This window comes from Mandrillus leucophaeus, unplaced genomic scaffold, assembly GCF_000951045.1.
Source record: "Mandrillus leucophaeus isolate KB7577 unplaced genomic scaffold, Mleu.le_1.0 Scaffold77, whole genome shotgun sequence".
In the NCBI taxonomy this organism is placed as follows: domain Eukaryota; kingdom Metazoa; phylum Chordata; class Mammalia; order Primates; family Cercopithecidae; genus Mandrillus; species Mandrillus leucophaeus.
The window spans coordinates 2,043,475-2,059,981 of record NW_012108363.1 but is presented as its reverse complement, the minus strand read 5'-3'; the positions used below and the strand labels follow the sequence as shown (position 1 = coordinate 2,059,981).

Genomic DNA, 16,507 nt, shown 5'->3' with positions numbered 1-16,507 from the left:
AGCGAAACAACAACAGACCAACAGCAAAACACATAGGTTGTTCTACTTTAAATTTTAGCAGGGATGTGATTTTCATCTTTTCCTAAATAGCATTGCTCTCAGAGGTATATGCGTATGGGATCTGCATCCTCACATAAACCAGGGCTTGCCTAGTTGTCCTTTAACTGAAGTCCTATATATTTTTGCTTGTGCCAAGTAACCCCTAACCTACAGCTACTTAGAGACAATGTAATCCCAGCGCTTGCTCAGTCAAAGAATTCCTTTACTCCCAGAAAATGACTTTACAGAATACGGCAGCCCATCTGATTTTTCACCAGCTGTAACTGCTATGAACTTTTCTTTTTTTAACTTTCAGCTGAAAATTGCCTTTTGGCATCTTTTACCATTAGTTAATTTTGTCTTTAGGGTACACAGAGTCTACTCTCTTTCCTTAAGAGGAAATTCTGCATTTATTTGAAAATAGCTATCCTGTTCAACCACTGCCATCCTTCCTAGCCTAAGTGTTCCTTCCTCAGGGTAAATGTTCCCTCCATCACTCCAGTTCCTTCTACTGGCTTTCCAGACTCCATAGTTTATATATCATTCATATTTTGGTTGTTCTGCTTGCTAAATAATCCCTCTTAAAATGTAACTCTAACTGAGCACAGTATTCCAGCAGTAATTTGATAATGATAATGACGATGCTATAATGATAACAGCTGCTACTTATGGAAATATCAGTACCAAGCCTTGCGCAAAGATCTCTATCTTGATTATCTTATCACCTTTAAGGGTCACAATATCGTACAAATGAGAAACTGCAGCTCGAAGAAGCTAAGTGACCTGTTTAGTTAGCTTGAGGAAACCATACTAGACAAGCCTATCTCTATTCAAACAATACCCTCTTATTCACTATACCACATTTGCAAAGAGCCCCACCAGCTCACTACTTCCTCTGTTACAGATGTTTTGAGACTACTGTTACACTCTAAGGTGCTATTGATGTTTACCTGGGGGTGGAGAAACATAATGCACTTTTCATTTTTTAAGTTATTAAAAATACCGTGTTTATGTTTACTGAAATATTAGTGAATATATAGCATAACCCAATACAGAATATATTAACTCATTGCTATAGTAAATTTGGATGCAATATCTCAAATGCTTCAATGTATCAATCTCTACTGACTTCTTTGACAAGGATGATTTAGAATAAAACTGTTGAATAAAGAAAACACAGCCTTTATTCCATCAATGAGCCAACAACATGTTGTCTTTATATAGTATACAAATTGGAAATCAGTAACACAACAGGCACATTTCTGTCTTCTGCCTTCCTAAAGCATGGTGCATACTCTAAGAAGAAGAGATGCTTATACCAAAACACTCTCACACACTCACAAGTATCTTTTGCTATGTCAATCAAATAGGCTTTAGATGACCACCAGGTTTGATTGCCTTCTTTGGCCAATAGAAATGTTAATAACACCATGAAGGGATTATATTTATAAATGAACTGTTCTTTCACTTAATCCAAATCCAGAGGTCAAAATGTTTTTAAATATCCGTCTTTGGATTTTGAAGCTAGCTATTAATTCTTTCCCTACAGTCAAAATAAAACAAATTAATTTGCATCTTATACTGTAGGCACAGCTGGCTGAAACAGTCTATGAGGAAGTAGATAGCACTACAGAAAATGAGACTTACTTGGAATGTCAAAGCAAGGGCCAGAATAAAATCTACGAAGGTTTAGAAGGTTTAGAGCCCAGCATCACCCTTCTAAACCTTTGTAGATTTTATTCTGGCCCTTGCTTTGACATTCCAAGTAAGTCTCATTTTCTGTATGGGCTCTGGGTCTCCTCGGCTAGACTTACTAATCTCAAAATTAGTGCAATCCATGGTAGTACGGGACTTTTAAAATATAACAACCAAAGCTGGGATTATTATAGTAATAGTAATTATTAATTACTGAAGTTGCTATTTATTAGATGTCTACCATGGACTAAAGCAATGTGTTAGATTCTTTGTCTAAAGGACTTCATGTGAGCTTCATAACAATCTCCTGTGTTAGGTATTATTATTTCCATTTTACCCCTGAAGAAAGAGGGTCCACTGAGTGAGTGACTTTGGCAGCGACTTAATCAGCGACTCTGAGAGGCCAGCAACAATTGGTTTCTGATGCTGTCACAAAGTGTGTAGGACTTTTTTCTTTATCTAAATCTTAAAAGGAGACGCCTGACGGGCTGTTTCAGTAAACACTGTGTATCCCTGTGAAGGTGCCTGTGAAAGAGCTGCTGAGAAAGTTTTATGTCTTCTAGTTCTTCGTAGATCCCACTATGGCTGAGATTGACTGAAAATCCACATTGTTGAAAATGAGAACGCTAAACGTCTTCTCTGCGACACTGACGCTGGCCAGTCCAATTGACTCAGAGATAAGATGAGACAAAAACACATAATGAATGAACAAAGAATTGTCCTTTGGATTTTTAGTAATCTGAGCAGCTTATCAATGGGTTTAGTTTAGAGAATTCCTTATTCCTTTTCAGACAAGCAGTTCACATGCCCTAAGTGGAAAACCTGGAACCAGAGTGAAGACTAGATAAGGCAGCTTTTCTCCCGAGGGAGGGAAGAGGGGGGCATAATGAGGCCACGTAGTTGACATTGGTATTGTGTAGCTGAGCTGGCACAGAACACAGCTGAGTATCCCCCTGACTATTCCCATTTCAAAGAGATATAATACTTCCACCACCTCCTTTTCACTATTTTTTATATCTGGATGGAACATATTAAGTGGCCTCACAGTGTAATGACTTTCAATGTCTTCCTGACAATGTGATTAAAACTTATTTTTTTTAAAGAGAGAAATCTTTGATTTGTACTAACAGTTCTAAATTATACTTGGCAGCATCAGATTCCAAAAGCACTGGCACACCTGGGGAGATTCACTATTTCTGTACCAGAACTCATTCCTAAACAGCAAGTGCATTCAAAAGAATTTTGTTTATGTAGGCTTGGGTATAACTTTGTTGTTGTTTGGTGCTTTCTGAGTGACACTTCCTTAGAAAAAGAGGCAGTATTCCAGTGTCCCTTTCCCAACCTGTACTGAAAGTTTCAGAGAGAGACAGAAACATAATGCATGCTATGTAGACAAAATATGGTAGAGTTTCCTCTGACCACACAGGTAACAGGAACATGTAGGTAAAAGGTGGCTTTAGGAGACAGAATTGGAAATGCCTAGGAACGGATTTCTCCTTTCAATTTTAGCAGTTAAGTTTCATGGCCTTCATAGTGATAAATATTATCAAGACCCATCTAATTCTACAAATCTCATGAATTCTATGAAACATCCTCCATCCCTCTATATTTAAGAAAAGTCATGAAGTTGGTGTGGTCCATATTAACCTTTTAGAGCCCTCAGTACTTTATTTCAAGGCTTGCTTTAAACAGCCTTTTTTAAAGATGTATAGAACTAAGTACTTCATCTTGGCAGCAATTTTAGTAATGCAATTTTGTATTCATACATGTATTGACTTAAATTAGACATTGAGTATCCTTAACCCAAAAATCTGAAACATGAAAGGCTCCAAAATCCAAATCAATTTGAGTGCTGGCATGACACTCAAATAAAATGCTCACTGGAGCACTTCAGATTTTGGATTAGGGAGGCTCAACTGCTAAGTATGTAATATACTACTTACAGATATATTGCAAATATTCTAAAATCTGAAACAATCTGAAATTCAAAACATTTCTGGTCTAAAGCATGTCAGATTTGGGATACACAACCTATATATCTATCTCCCTCACCTTAATAAAGGAGGCCAGGGATATTGTATATTGCTATTCACTATTAGATCTTCAGCGCTTATTACGATACCTGGTAAAAGGTTAGCATTCAATAAAAATTTAATGAACAAATACATTCCTGAGTGAATGAATGAATGAACCATTAGCTCAATCCTAATGTTCCCTGACTCCAAGCTGCCAAGAGTCAGCCTATGTTATCCTCTCCTGAACTGATCCAATATACTGACTGTTGATATGCTGACAAAGTATTAATAATTTAGTAATGCCACAGTTAGGTTAATTTTCATTTGCCAGAGGGAGGGAGGAAAAGAGGAAAGCAGAGAAAGAAGGGAGGGAAAAACAGAGGGAAGGAGGAGGGAGAAGGACAGAGAGAAAGACAAAAAGAGAGACGAGGGGAGAGATGGGATGGGCAAGATGAGAGAGGAAGAAGGATGTGAGAAAGAGAAAGAGAATGAATGAATGCCCAGAGAACTAGTAGTTTAAGGAATGGGATCCTAAATTCATTTCAATACGTTTAGTTAGTAAACAACCTGTTTACAACAATAAAGTCTGGATACCATGTATATCATTAATATAACACCATATCTAATTCTCTGTAGCAATGATTTGCTAACAGTCTAAATATGAATAAGCCCAAATTCTCCATAAGGCCAGCTTATTTCCTACTTTTTAGATTAAGCGGTTTTAGAAGAAGGGTCTGTTAATCTGGTCTCTCCAAAATCAGTGTCTTTTCTAAGCAAGTCAGCTATCTTTCAAATCAGCACAGAGCCACTGTACCACTAAGTGGCTGAATGATCTTAGACAAATCACCTCACCTCCTTGATTTTGACTCCCTATGGTTGTAAAGACAGAAATATTAATATCGACCTTACTTAACAAGGTGATTGTGAAAAGAAGTGAGATATGTAAAGCCTAAAGAACCATCATGGTAATTTTTAAATATTAGAGTCAAAATTGTAATTTAATAACAGAAAACTCTTAGGTGTTGCCTGCATCCTTAGGCATCCATTCTTCAAAATAAAGAGGCCTTGTTTACTTATCTGAGAGGGTTGTAGAAGGCTCAAATGAAATAATATCCACGAAAGTCCTTCACCTACCTAAACTATGATTATTTGATATCCCAGAATAATTTTCCCGCAAAAAAATGCTCTTATGCTGTCTCTGACAGCACATATACCAAAATTGGAACAAAACATGCTTTCACCACAGAAATTCACGAGTGGTACATAGCAATGTGCTTATTTCAGCATATTCTTACATCAACAATGTGAAATTACAAAAGAATTTGAACTTCGTAGAACATTATTATGCTTTCTAAATTGTAGCCATAAGTTTAGAAAATGCAACATGCAATGCTATCCTAAAATTATTTACATAAAGTTAATCATTGAAATCCTATGGACCAATTTCATTAACTAGTTCTATAAGGCAAAAATATAATTTGAAAATAATGATGATTTGAAATACAAGTATGCATTCAGTTTCTTCAAAAATACACGTAATTTAATTACCCTGGAAGCTATCTTTTAAATCGAGCGAAAATATCCGCAATGTGTCATAAATGCCATATTTCTGCTCAGAGCAATGATTTAGTCATGCTACTTGCCAGAGCTAAAACTCCTCACAAAGGCTAAGAGTACCCTCACAGCAGTCCGGTTACTCATTATTTAGAATTCTAGATACAAAATTGTCAGCTTCCAATTATTTAGTGGGATAAAGATTTCGTGAGATAAAGTATGGAAACATTGCAAAGAAGTGACAGAGACTCAGAATGTTCTTCTACCTCAAACCATCTCCCTGTGTGACCTCCAAAATGGAGATGTGTTATAAAATCACCATTTTAGCCCACCCAATAGGGCAGCTGACTGAATCATCAATGTGGAAGCTAAAATCATGGCCTAGAAAAGCAAGCACATTGCAAAACAGGTCAGCACAGTAAACAGAATTCACATACGCACACACACACACACACTCACAATCTTGCTCATCAGATGGCCTTCAGCAAAAAATATACTTTAGAGACTGAAAATAGTCCCTTGAAATAACAACAGAAAACATTCTATAAAACCTTACTCTATGAATGTTTTAACTAATCTGAAAGACCACATTTATTTTGCAATTACAAAGATAGAAAGTTTATGAGAGACAAAGACAGGACAACTTGTGACACTCTGCCACCTCCACCTATTTTCCAAAGCCTGTTGTAACTGTTTGCACCAATTCCATATTTTAAATGCCTGAAATAGCCCTTGGTCCCCTTCCCGGCTGTTAGCATATTCCTTTTATTGTCAGATTATTTCGTCCCTAAATATCTCTCCCGAAGATTTAGGGATGAGACTAAGAGGGTGGCAGCATAACTGAGAAAAGATGCTGTCAATGCCTCCCTCAACCAAATTTAGTGAGCTGGCAGATCCTAGCCCTAGCTCAGGGCCTGTGGTCCGGACATGAGCCAGCACCGGAGTCCTCTGCAAAAGAACCTTAAAGCAGAGTCCAGTCTAGCTGGATTCTCAGAACGACTTACAGCTCTCAATTTCCAAGGTGCAGTTTTGTTCATCCAGTGGGTACCTCCTTAGGTCCATCATGCAGGCAGCTGTGGTTGTGATTCTAGAAGATAAATAGCAATGATGAGTGTTGTTAGCAGGTCTAAGGCTGGAGCTGGGAATTTAAATCTAAGTATCAAAGAAGAGACTGTGACTTAGCCTTAGTATTAATGAAAATGACTGATGCAACTTTAATAACCATATTTCTTTATGAATCTCACACTGATTCAGAAGATAGAGACTGGACTAAATCCGTATTTCCCAAAGTATGGTCCATTATCTACTTGTATCAAAATAATCTGAGAGAGTTTCTTCAAAAGCCACTTCTCATGCCCCGAGAGTGTGTTGGGGAGAGGTGGAGTGGTGCCAAAACTCTATTTTACAAGCATCACTGCTGACTGAGAATGTGGGCAAAGAATATTCCCATTTCTATCACATTTATTTTCTCCTCCTTTCCTCAAGATCAGAAAAACGTAATCTATCAATCTTAGTTTTGGTCCATCATTTTTCACCCTTCTATACATAACATAGTATTTTGCCAGTGCTTTAATATAACACACAATCAGCCTTTTATCTATACCTGATTTCAGTATTTTATCTATACCTGATTTCCGTCCTGAGTAATCTGATGTTTTCATGATCCCCTAGACAGTATACTCCTATGGGATGGCACAGTTATTTATTTAGAACACTTAGTACCTTTATTATTTTATCAGGAAAAAATAAATACGTTCCTTCAATTTGTCTTTATATTTCTGTCATTATTTTTTACTAATCTTTCTGTTGACCTTCTAGAAGCCAAAAAACATATACATTAGAGTTTTATATATTGTTTTATATATTATTATATATAAATACATATAACTATATATAATTATTATATATAAATATATATAACTATATGTAATTATATATATATATATATAAAACTCTAAAAGAGTTATCAAAGTATGTTTTCTGATTAATGAGGCATCATAGGATCATGAAAGTACACAAGTTTTAAAACATACCAAATGTAGGTATGAGTTCCATTTTTTAGTAAAAACTCCAACAGAGTACTTGGCACGTAGTAGACCCTTTGAAAATTTACATCTGCTGAGGGAAACTAAAAGTAGAAATTAATGCTGAATTTGATCAACTTTAGCTTACTCTAGTGTGAGGGGTACTATACTATGTGTTGGGAACAGAGAAGAAAGATATAGCTCCAGCTTGGGAGAAATTATCTATAGCTAGACATTTTTATTTAAAAAGTCTTGGACAAAATCTAAACCAGTAACCCAGGTGGACTGAGCTGATGGAATTCCTGAGTCAGATATGAGAGTCTCACTCCTCAGATACAGAATGGAAACGTGATTAACTTGAAGTAAGTCATTCTCGGCTCTTTAGTTTGATTTCTGTTTCATTAAGGTTTGTGCTCTATTAATTTCGTAAGTCTCCTGGAGCTGATGTTTATCCCAATTCCTTCATTTCTTTCACCAAGTCCTGTTGGCTCTGCTGCATCGATTCCTTACCATCCCCACTGCCTCCCCTCTGAGTCTACATCCCCAATACCTTACATCCAAGGCCCTGCAGGAGCTTGGTCTCCCAGTCTCCCTATTCACTGCTCCACTATGCATTATCCACACAACCGTCAGATCTTTTAAAAACATAAATTAGATCTTTCCACTCCTCTGCTTAACATTTTCAATGGCTCTTCCAAGATAAGCCAGAGTCCTGGCTATGGCCTGTTGTATCTGGAATACTCTGGTCCTTTCCTTCCTTCCCAGTATCATCTGACTCCATGTCCTTAATCAATATCATTCGGCCTTCTTACTTGCTCACTCTGCCTAGAACATGTGTCTCCCTGATCTTTACAGAGTCCTCGCTCCTGATCCTTCAGTTGAAAATGATCTTTTCTGACAGTCCGTTTCCAAGCAGCCCACCCAAAGTGGTTGCCTTAACTAATGCTCCATCTTATCTTTCTGTTTATTTCCTTCAAGCAATCACCAAAATCTGAAATTATTTTGCTTATTTATGGCCTGTTTGTTTTTAGAGACAGGTTCTTGCTCTGTTGTCCAGGCTGGAATGCAGTGGCACAATCTCAGCTCACTGCGGTCTCAACCTCCCTGTCGCAAACAATCCTCCAGCATCCTCCCAGGGTGCTGGGACTACAGGCATGAGCCACTGCACCCAGCCTTCTTTATGTTTTGTAAGAATCTGTCTTCTAATAAAGTTTAGGCTGCTTAAGGGCACAGATTTTGTTCTCTTTGCTGGTAAGGAACTCAATAAGTATCTGATGGATGAATAAGCACATGAATTTATAAAGATGCCAGGAGTTGGTTTTGCTCATTGTAATTCTTTCTATTAATATTTGGAGGATTATTTTATTACATTATTTCTCTTTTTTTTTGGTTTAAAATTAGAATGTGTCTAGAATGTTGTAGAGGTTCTTTTTATATTTTAACAATAGATACATTTTAATTCATTTAAGATTACATAAATAGTACCAGAGTTTATCTTATCAACTTGATTGTTTATGTTTTCAATGGGATTTACCAAATTCTTATATTCTATAAATTCTATTGAAAGTTATATTTGCATTTTATTTTTCACTCAAGGTTAAAAAATTACAATTTATTTTGGCTCTGTGACACTTGGCTAAATTTCTCACTGGTCCACTGATGTTTTTTGTTTTTTAGTTTGGTATTACATGTACATTCATTCTGAATTGCCAATAACATATAGAGATCTTTACTATACAGAACAGACATTTTCAACAGAAATAAAATTAGATACATGATGGGCATATTAAACACCAATGCTATTTATGTAACATGGCAGAAATAATCCTGTCTTGAGAAACTAGAGAAAATTAACCTCTCTGATAGAATGGATACAAAAGATATGAAAGTTACAAGAGCATATACACAATTACAAAAAAGAGAGAGAGCCAAGTTTAGAAGACTTGATTGCGTTAATGAGTGAAGTTTGCAATTGCTACTATAGATTGTGGCTCACACTTTCTGCTGATACATGTTCATGGCAACTAGCATCCGTGAACTGGTGCTAGAAACACCAAGAAAAATATACTGGCTAATACTACTGCAAGAGCAATGAGTTCTACTCATGGTTTAAAAATAAATTAGAAGAAAGTGTTTTCCTCACAAACATATTCCTATTTAGTCCAGCATTTTACTGTTGGTTTAATGGTATAATACACTTCATAAAGCTAAAAGACATTTATAATGTCTTCTAGTCAATATTTACAAAGCATTTGTAAGTGTCTTCTGTTGGATTAGAACAGAAACTTTGCAGCCAAAATAGTCCATTTGGAGTCCGGATCACGTAGTCGATGATGAGTAACAGACAAGTCATTTGTATTCTCTGACACTTAGTTGCCTCATCCTGAAAATTTCAATGAAAACTTGCCACCCTACTTTGCTGTGATATAACAAAAGGAGGAATATTTTTAACTCATAAAATGTTCTGCAACTTTTGTTATAGTTATTACTACCTGCTAATATGTAGATAGTGATAACTCATTTTACTAGAAGTTATTTGGCAGTGTGAGTACATCTTTATATACATAAAGACATGTAGAATACCCACACACTTACATTATAAGCAAGGCAGAGATATCAAGATGGATGTAAATAGCTTCCCAACACATAAATTTGCAAAATAAATAATTACTCCCTACATATATATGGAATTCTAAGAAACAAAATACAGATGTACAACAAGCTTGCATCTTTCCAGGTGTGTTATGAGATCAGGAGCCACATCTGTTCTGTCATACTTATATCTCAAGCCCTTTGATAAGTACCTGGCACATGCCACCAACCCTAAATAAAAAATATTAATTATAATAATAATAATAAAACCAATATAACAATAAATAAAACAAAGGGAGGGATCAATAAACATAAGCATTCCAAAACTAAAGATTTTGATGCAGTTCTCTATATTTAGTAAGTGCCTTATTTAACTCATGTAAAAACTCTCAAATATATTTGGAAGTTAAAATATAGAAGAAGCTATCCTGGAATTAATCTATTCCAAAAAGCTCAGGAATAAGCATCTAAATCTGTTCTTTGGGACTTTTTGATTTATAACAGAGCTATTTCTACAGGAAGAAGTCAACACAATAAACACAGTTAATGAGCTTTTCATGAACATGTCTTTCTGAGTGATGACAAACATCCTTAGTGGATCTTAAATAAATCAACCACACTACTAGGAGTCTTTGAAGTGAGGCTAGTACACCATTATGCAGGTATCCTGATTAATTTTTAAGACCATTGTGAAACAATTCTGTCTTCAATCAAAGGAAAGAGTCAATGATGCCTCAAGAATGTGTCTTATTTACCCGCAGTAAATTGTCTACAGTTAAAAGTGGAAAAGGTTCTTCCATGGGGTAAATTCTATTGCATGATGAAGACCACCCTTGGGGAATGCTAATATTCTGACTGGACTAAGAGATGTTTGGATAAACTCTTTACTACTTAGCCAATGGAAAATATTATCCCAAAATTACTTGTGTCATAAAATATTAACATAGAGCAAGAAAACAAATACATAGCACAGCCAAACAGTCACTCAAGGCATCTATAAAATCAAGAAGTACAACTAAGCCAGTATTTTTTACCACAGCCATAGTTAATATTTTATAAAATCAAGAAATACAACTAAGCCAGTATTTTGTACCAAAGCCATAGTAAATATTTTATAGTGTCATTACCTGAGATTTATTGATGCTACCATAGTATTCCAAGTTTTTTGTTTGTTTGTTTGTTTTGTTTTGTTTTGTCTGACAGAGTTTCGCTCTTTCGCCCAGGCTGGAGTGAAGTGGTGCGATTTCGGCTCACAGCAACCTCCACCCCCCAGGTACAAGCGATTGTCCTGCCTCAGCCTCCCGAGTAGCTGGGATTATAGGCAACCACCACCACACCCAGCTAATTTTTGTACTTTGAGTAGAGACGGAGTTTCGCTATGTTGGCCAGCCTGGTCTTGAACTCCTGACCTCAGGTGATCCACCTGCCTCGGCCTCCCAAAGTGCTAGGATTACAGGCATGATCCACCGCACCCAGTCCCAAGGTTGTTTTTGTTTTGTTTTGAGACAGGGTCTCACTCTGTCACCCAGACTGGAGTGCAATGGCATGATCTCAGCTCACTGCAACCTCCACTCCCCCAGGCTCAAGCAATCCTTCTACCTGAGCCTTCTAAGTAGCTGGAACTACAGGTGTGCACCACCATACTTGGCTAACTTTTTAAATTTTTTGTAGAGACAGGGTCTCACTATATTGTCCAAGCAGGTCTTGAATTCCTGTGCTCAAGCAATCCTCTCATCTCGGCCTCCCTAAGTGTTGAGATTGCAGGAATAAGCCACCATGCCCAGCCAGCATTCCAAATTCAGATATGACATCTGGATCCAAGTTTGAATATGACCAAAGATAGCTTTTAAGTAATAACAAATGCCTTTGCCAGCTGATATGAAAACCTCAGAATCATAATCAAGGTGACGTAACTTGGGCCTTTCAGTAGCCTCCTTAAGAGGGGCTTCAGGACTAGAATATATGGTCAAACATGTGAGACTCTTGTTAGGATTTTTTAACCAGAAATTATAAGAAAGTGACTTTGGACTTCTACCTTATTTGATTTCTTTATATAAGCAACCATCCAATTATTCCACAAGAAAAAATACATCTTTGTATGTTTAAAAAAATTAGATGCCTTAACCCTAATTATATTCAAAACATATTGTTGTAATACACAGCATGCTTTTACTTTGTTCAAAATGTGTATTTACATAAAAGCACAATTTATTCTAATGACAAAGAAAAAAGAAATTCTCCAGCATTAGTGGGCATCAATTACTAGAGAAAAATTAACATGTTAAAAATGCCAATTATAAAAAATATGTTGATATATATTTTTGCAAACTACAAAGCAAACTAATATAAAAACTTCAGCTAGTGGGGGAAAAGATCTAATTGCTGAATTTAAGCCTTAGAGTATGAACTAAATTTCTGAAAATTCTAAAGAGCTCACCTGAGTCTTTTCCTCCAATGTTACTTTAAAAAATTTTTACTTTCAAATTCTCCAAGAAGACTTGAGGTTATTCTGTGTCTCACAACCACCTTAGTTAAAAAATTGAATTAATATCTTACTTATATTTCCTTTATAATATGCTCTTATTTTTGTAGAATAGATAAAACATTGCTTGTAGGAGTTAGGTGAATTTCACTTCGGCACTCTCACTAATAACTAACAAATTTATTGATCACTTACTAGGTTCCAGACACTATCTAGTGTCACTGACATATATCATCTCATTTAATGTGAGTTAAGCCCTCTTGTTATTCCCATTTTATACATGAGAAAATTGAGGCACAGAAAAGTAGAGTGATTTTCCCCAAGAGTCACAGAGTGAGTGGTAGAGCTGGAATATGAATTTTGGATGTTTGACTCCAGAGACCACATTTTTAACTAGAATGTGGTAACTAACTTCCTAGTTGACCTTGTTAAAGTCATTTAGCTTCTCTGGAGGATTGATCAATTTCTTATATACCAAATGAGCTTAGAAATTCTGTAATCCCATGAAAATACATTACATGTTCTGTGACCTTGTATATTTTGTAATTTTGTTTTACCCACACATTCAAATGCTGCATTTCACAGCTGTTCATTCTGTTTTAGTCAATTATGTAGATTAGCCCACCCCAGACAAGCAAATACAGGCCTCTCCCCAAGGAGTCCCACTTAATATTTCTCCCTGATTGAAGGTCTCCCTCAGCATTCCTCGCCATTCTATCCTCTTGATTTACCTCCACAGAGGCCTTCTGCTTAGATTAAAATCTCCTAGACTCATGCATAATTGTTTTTAAAAGCTCTTTAAAAGTCCTCATATAGAGTCACATGCACTACTATGCTCAACTTTGTAATCACCAAAAAAAGTAAGATTGCTAGCAATCATGTTCCCATTTGATAAATCATGCATTTCAGATTAGAGCTATTTGTACTCTTCTGCAGCTGTTTGGCCTTCTGTGACTCTTTCATTTTCTGGAATCTTATCCTCTGCAAAGAAACTGTGACCATGAAAGGGCTACACAGGTTTCTGCCACAAATGCAGGCACTATTATGAAGACATTCCCTTAAATAGCATGCTGTGGAATCAAAGCAATACTATGCAACAAAAAACTCATTTTTTGTGAGCATATAAATACTACTCAATCGAAAATATTAATAGATATAGCTATATCAACCTCAGCCATTATTCTTATTCTGTTGCTAATTCCTTGATGACCAACCTTTCTCATATTACATTCCAGGCGGTCTCATCTATAGGTACTTTGTTTATCTCAGAGGTGAGAACATACTATCTTCTAAGTTGTGTCTTAGAGAAAGTCTGCATCCCTGAAAAAGAGTAATCATTCTCTTTGTTAAATTGTAACCACTGAAATCTGGACTCCTGTCTCCCACCATATACAAAAATTAACTCAAGATGGATTAGATAGTTAAGTATAAGACTCAAAACTATAAAAATCCCAGAAGTAAACATAAGAAAAACTCTTCTTGACCCTCGATCTAGGCAAATAATTCATGACTCAGACTTCAAAAGCAACTGCAACACAAACAAAAATAGACGAACGGGACTTAATTAAACCAAAGGGCAAGACAACCTACAGAATGGGAGAAAATGTTTGCAAACTAGGTATCTGACAAAGACTACTATCCAGAATCTACAAGAAATTCAAACAATAGAACAAGTTAAAAAAACAACATCATTAAAAAGTGGGCAAAAGACATTCACAGACATTTCTGGCCAAGTGCTATGGCTCATACCTATAATCTCAGTGCTTTGGAATGCCGAGGAGGGCAGATCGCTTGAGTCCAGGAGTTCAAGACCAGCGGGAGAAGCATGGCAAAATCCTGTCTCTACAAAAAATACAAAAATTAGCTGGGCATGGTGGCACACGCCTGTGGTCCCAGCTACTCGGAAGGGTGAGATGGGAAGATCATCTGAGCCTTGGAGGTCAAGACTGCAAAGAGCCTTGGTTGAGGCACTGCACTCTAGCCTGGGTGACAGAGCGAGACCGTGTCAAAAACAAACAAACTAACTAAGTAACTAACAAAAAAGATATTTCTCAAAATAAGCCACACAAGTTGTCCACAAACATATGAAAAAAATGTTCAATATCACTAATCATCAGAAAAATGCATGTTAAAACCATAATAAGATACCATCTCACCCCAGTCGGAATGACTATTATGAAAAAGTAAAAAATAGCAGATGTTGGCAAGGATATGGTGAAAAGGGAACACTTATACACTGTTGGTGGGAATGAAAATTAGTATAACCTTTATGAAAAACAGTATGGAGATTTCTCAAAGAACTAAAAATAGAGCTACCATCCAACCAAGCAATCCAACTACTGGGTCTCTAACCAAAGGAAAATAAACTGTTATGCCAAAAAGATAACTGCTCTTATACGTTTATCTCAGCACTATTCACAATAGCAAAGTCATGGAATCAACCTACGTGTCCATCAACAAATGACTGGACAAGGAAAATGTGGTGTATTATATATACACTGTAGAATTCTATGCATCAATGAAAAAGAATGAAATCTTGTCTTTGCAGCAACACGGATGGTGCTGGAGGCCATTATCCTAAGTGAAACTAACTCAGAAACAGAAAGGCATGTTCCTCATTTGCAAGTGGGAGCTAAACAATGTGTACACATGTACCTACAAAGGAAAACAACACACAATGGGGACTGCAAAAGGCAGGGAGGTAGGAGGGCAGTGAGGGTTGACAAATTACCTACAAGGTTCAGTGTTCACTATTTGAGTAGTGAACACTACCCTAGAAACCCAAGCCTCACCATCATGCAATATATCCGCATAACGAAACTGACCATGTAACCTCTGAATCTATAAAAATAAAAACAAATAAAAATTTTTAAAGATCATGATAAGAAATATAGTTGAACCAGAGTCTCTTACAGACTAGAAAGTCACTCGCTATTTCAAAAGTGATTAATTTTTTCTCATTTTAAAACAAATGCCTCAATATGCCAGATACTTTTTATTGCATTCATTAAAATAGTTCTCTAATATTTTATTTTGATTTGTGACACATCAGAGTCACACCATTTCAGAACAAGTTTATCAGTTTTATCCCAGTCTTTTAATTTTTTTAACAAATGCAAAAAAAAAAAAATGTGGCTTGAAGATGCTGATGTACAGCTAGCCAGTGACAGACCAAATTACAGCCTCAGCTGGGTCTCTTTTCACTTATTCCAAGTATTATTTGAAAATGTGAACTACACATGTTGGGCGTCTTCCCTTCCTTTTCAGTTCCACAATCTACCTTTAACCACCAAGTTGTGTGTCCCTAAAGAGTAGACAGTTTGGACTTCTGAAACTGGCTCCCTGGGCTTCAGGGCAGATGTGGCCAACGGGGAGCGGGGCAGGAGTCTGGGGTTGGAGGAGAGGGAGACCAGGGAAATTGTCTCCCTCTGCAAAATGTGTGGCCAGGTTCCCCTGTCTTGCTTCTGTAAAACCTGTGGCCAGGTTCCCTTGTCTGTTCCCTCCTTTTCCTCTTCAGAACTGGAAGGCTGCAGAGCTAGTGGCAACCTGGGGATTCTATCTCTGGGAGGGAGGGAGTGCTGCTCTTCTCTTTGTAAATAGTCTTTTCATTGCAGTCTCCTCAAATTACCCCATTTTCAGTGTGCCATCTGCTGCCTGTCAGGTCTCTGACTGATAGAATACATTGTAGAAGTGTATTTAAAATCTGAGGTTCTTCTAGCTAGGCTGTCCATCAAAAAATTAGAACTCTTCCATTCTTGGGTCCTTTGTGTTGGGATTTTGGGGTTAAGGGAATGAAGGTTCCTACCACCTTAAATGAACTTCCCCCTTCCTATCATTTTGATGTCAGCTCATCATAACCCACCTAAGGAGCCTTCTCCCACCACCCAACTAAAGCAGCCCTTCTTCCCTCACCATTGGCCACGGCCTCATCCCCAGGTTTATTTTCTTCATGATATTTGTCACCATCTGAAACTATGCTGTGTGTGTATTTGCTTAATTGCTACTTTCTGGGCCCTTTAGAGGATTCAGCTCTGTCTAGTGTTGGGTTTTCCAGAAGCAGACCCTGAAGGACATTTATTAAGGACCACCACCTGTGAAAGAAAGGC

General features: G+C 36.9%; 1 protein-coding gene across 3 annotated transcripts in view; it reads right to left on the bottom strand.

The window, feature by feature from the left end:
- Positions 1-16,507, bottom strand: part of GABRB2 (gamma-aminobutyric acid (GABA) A receptor, beta 2) — a 264,185-nt gene that overhangs the window by 119,496 nt on the left and 128,182 nt on the right. For all 3 annotated transcript variants that reach the window (XM_011966665.1, XM_011966667.1, XM_011966666.1), the window contains exon 6: positions 6,308-6,390. In XM_011966665.1, coding sequence (XP_011822055.1) covers positions 6,308-6,390 — 83 coding nt within the window. The remainder of the gene's footprint in view (positions 1-6,307; positions 6,391-16,507) is intronic.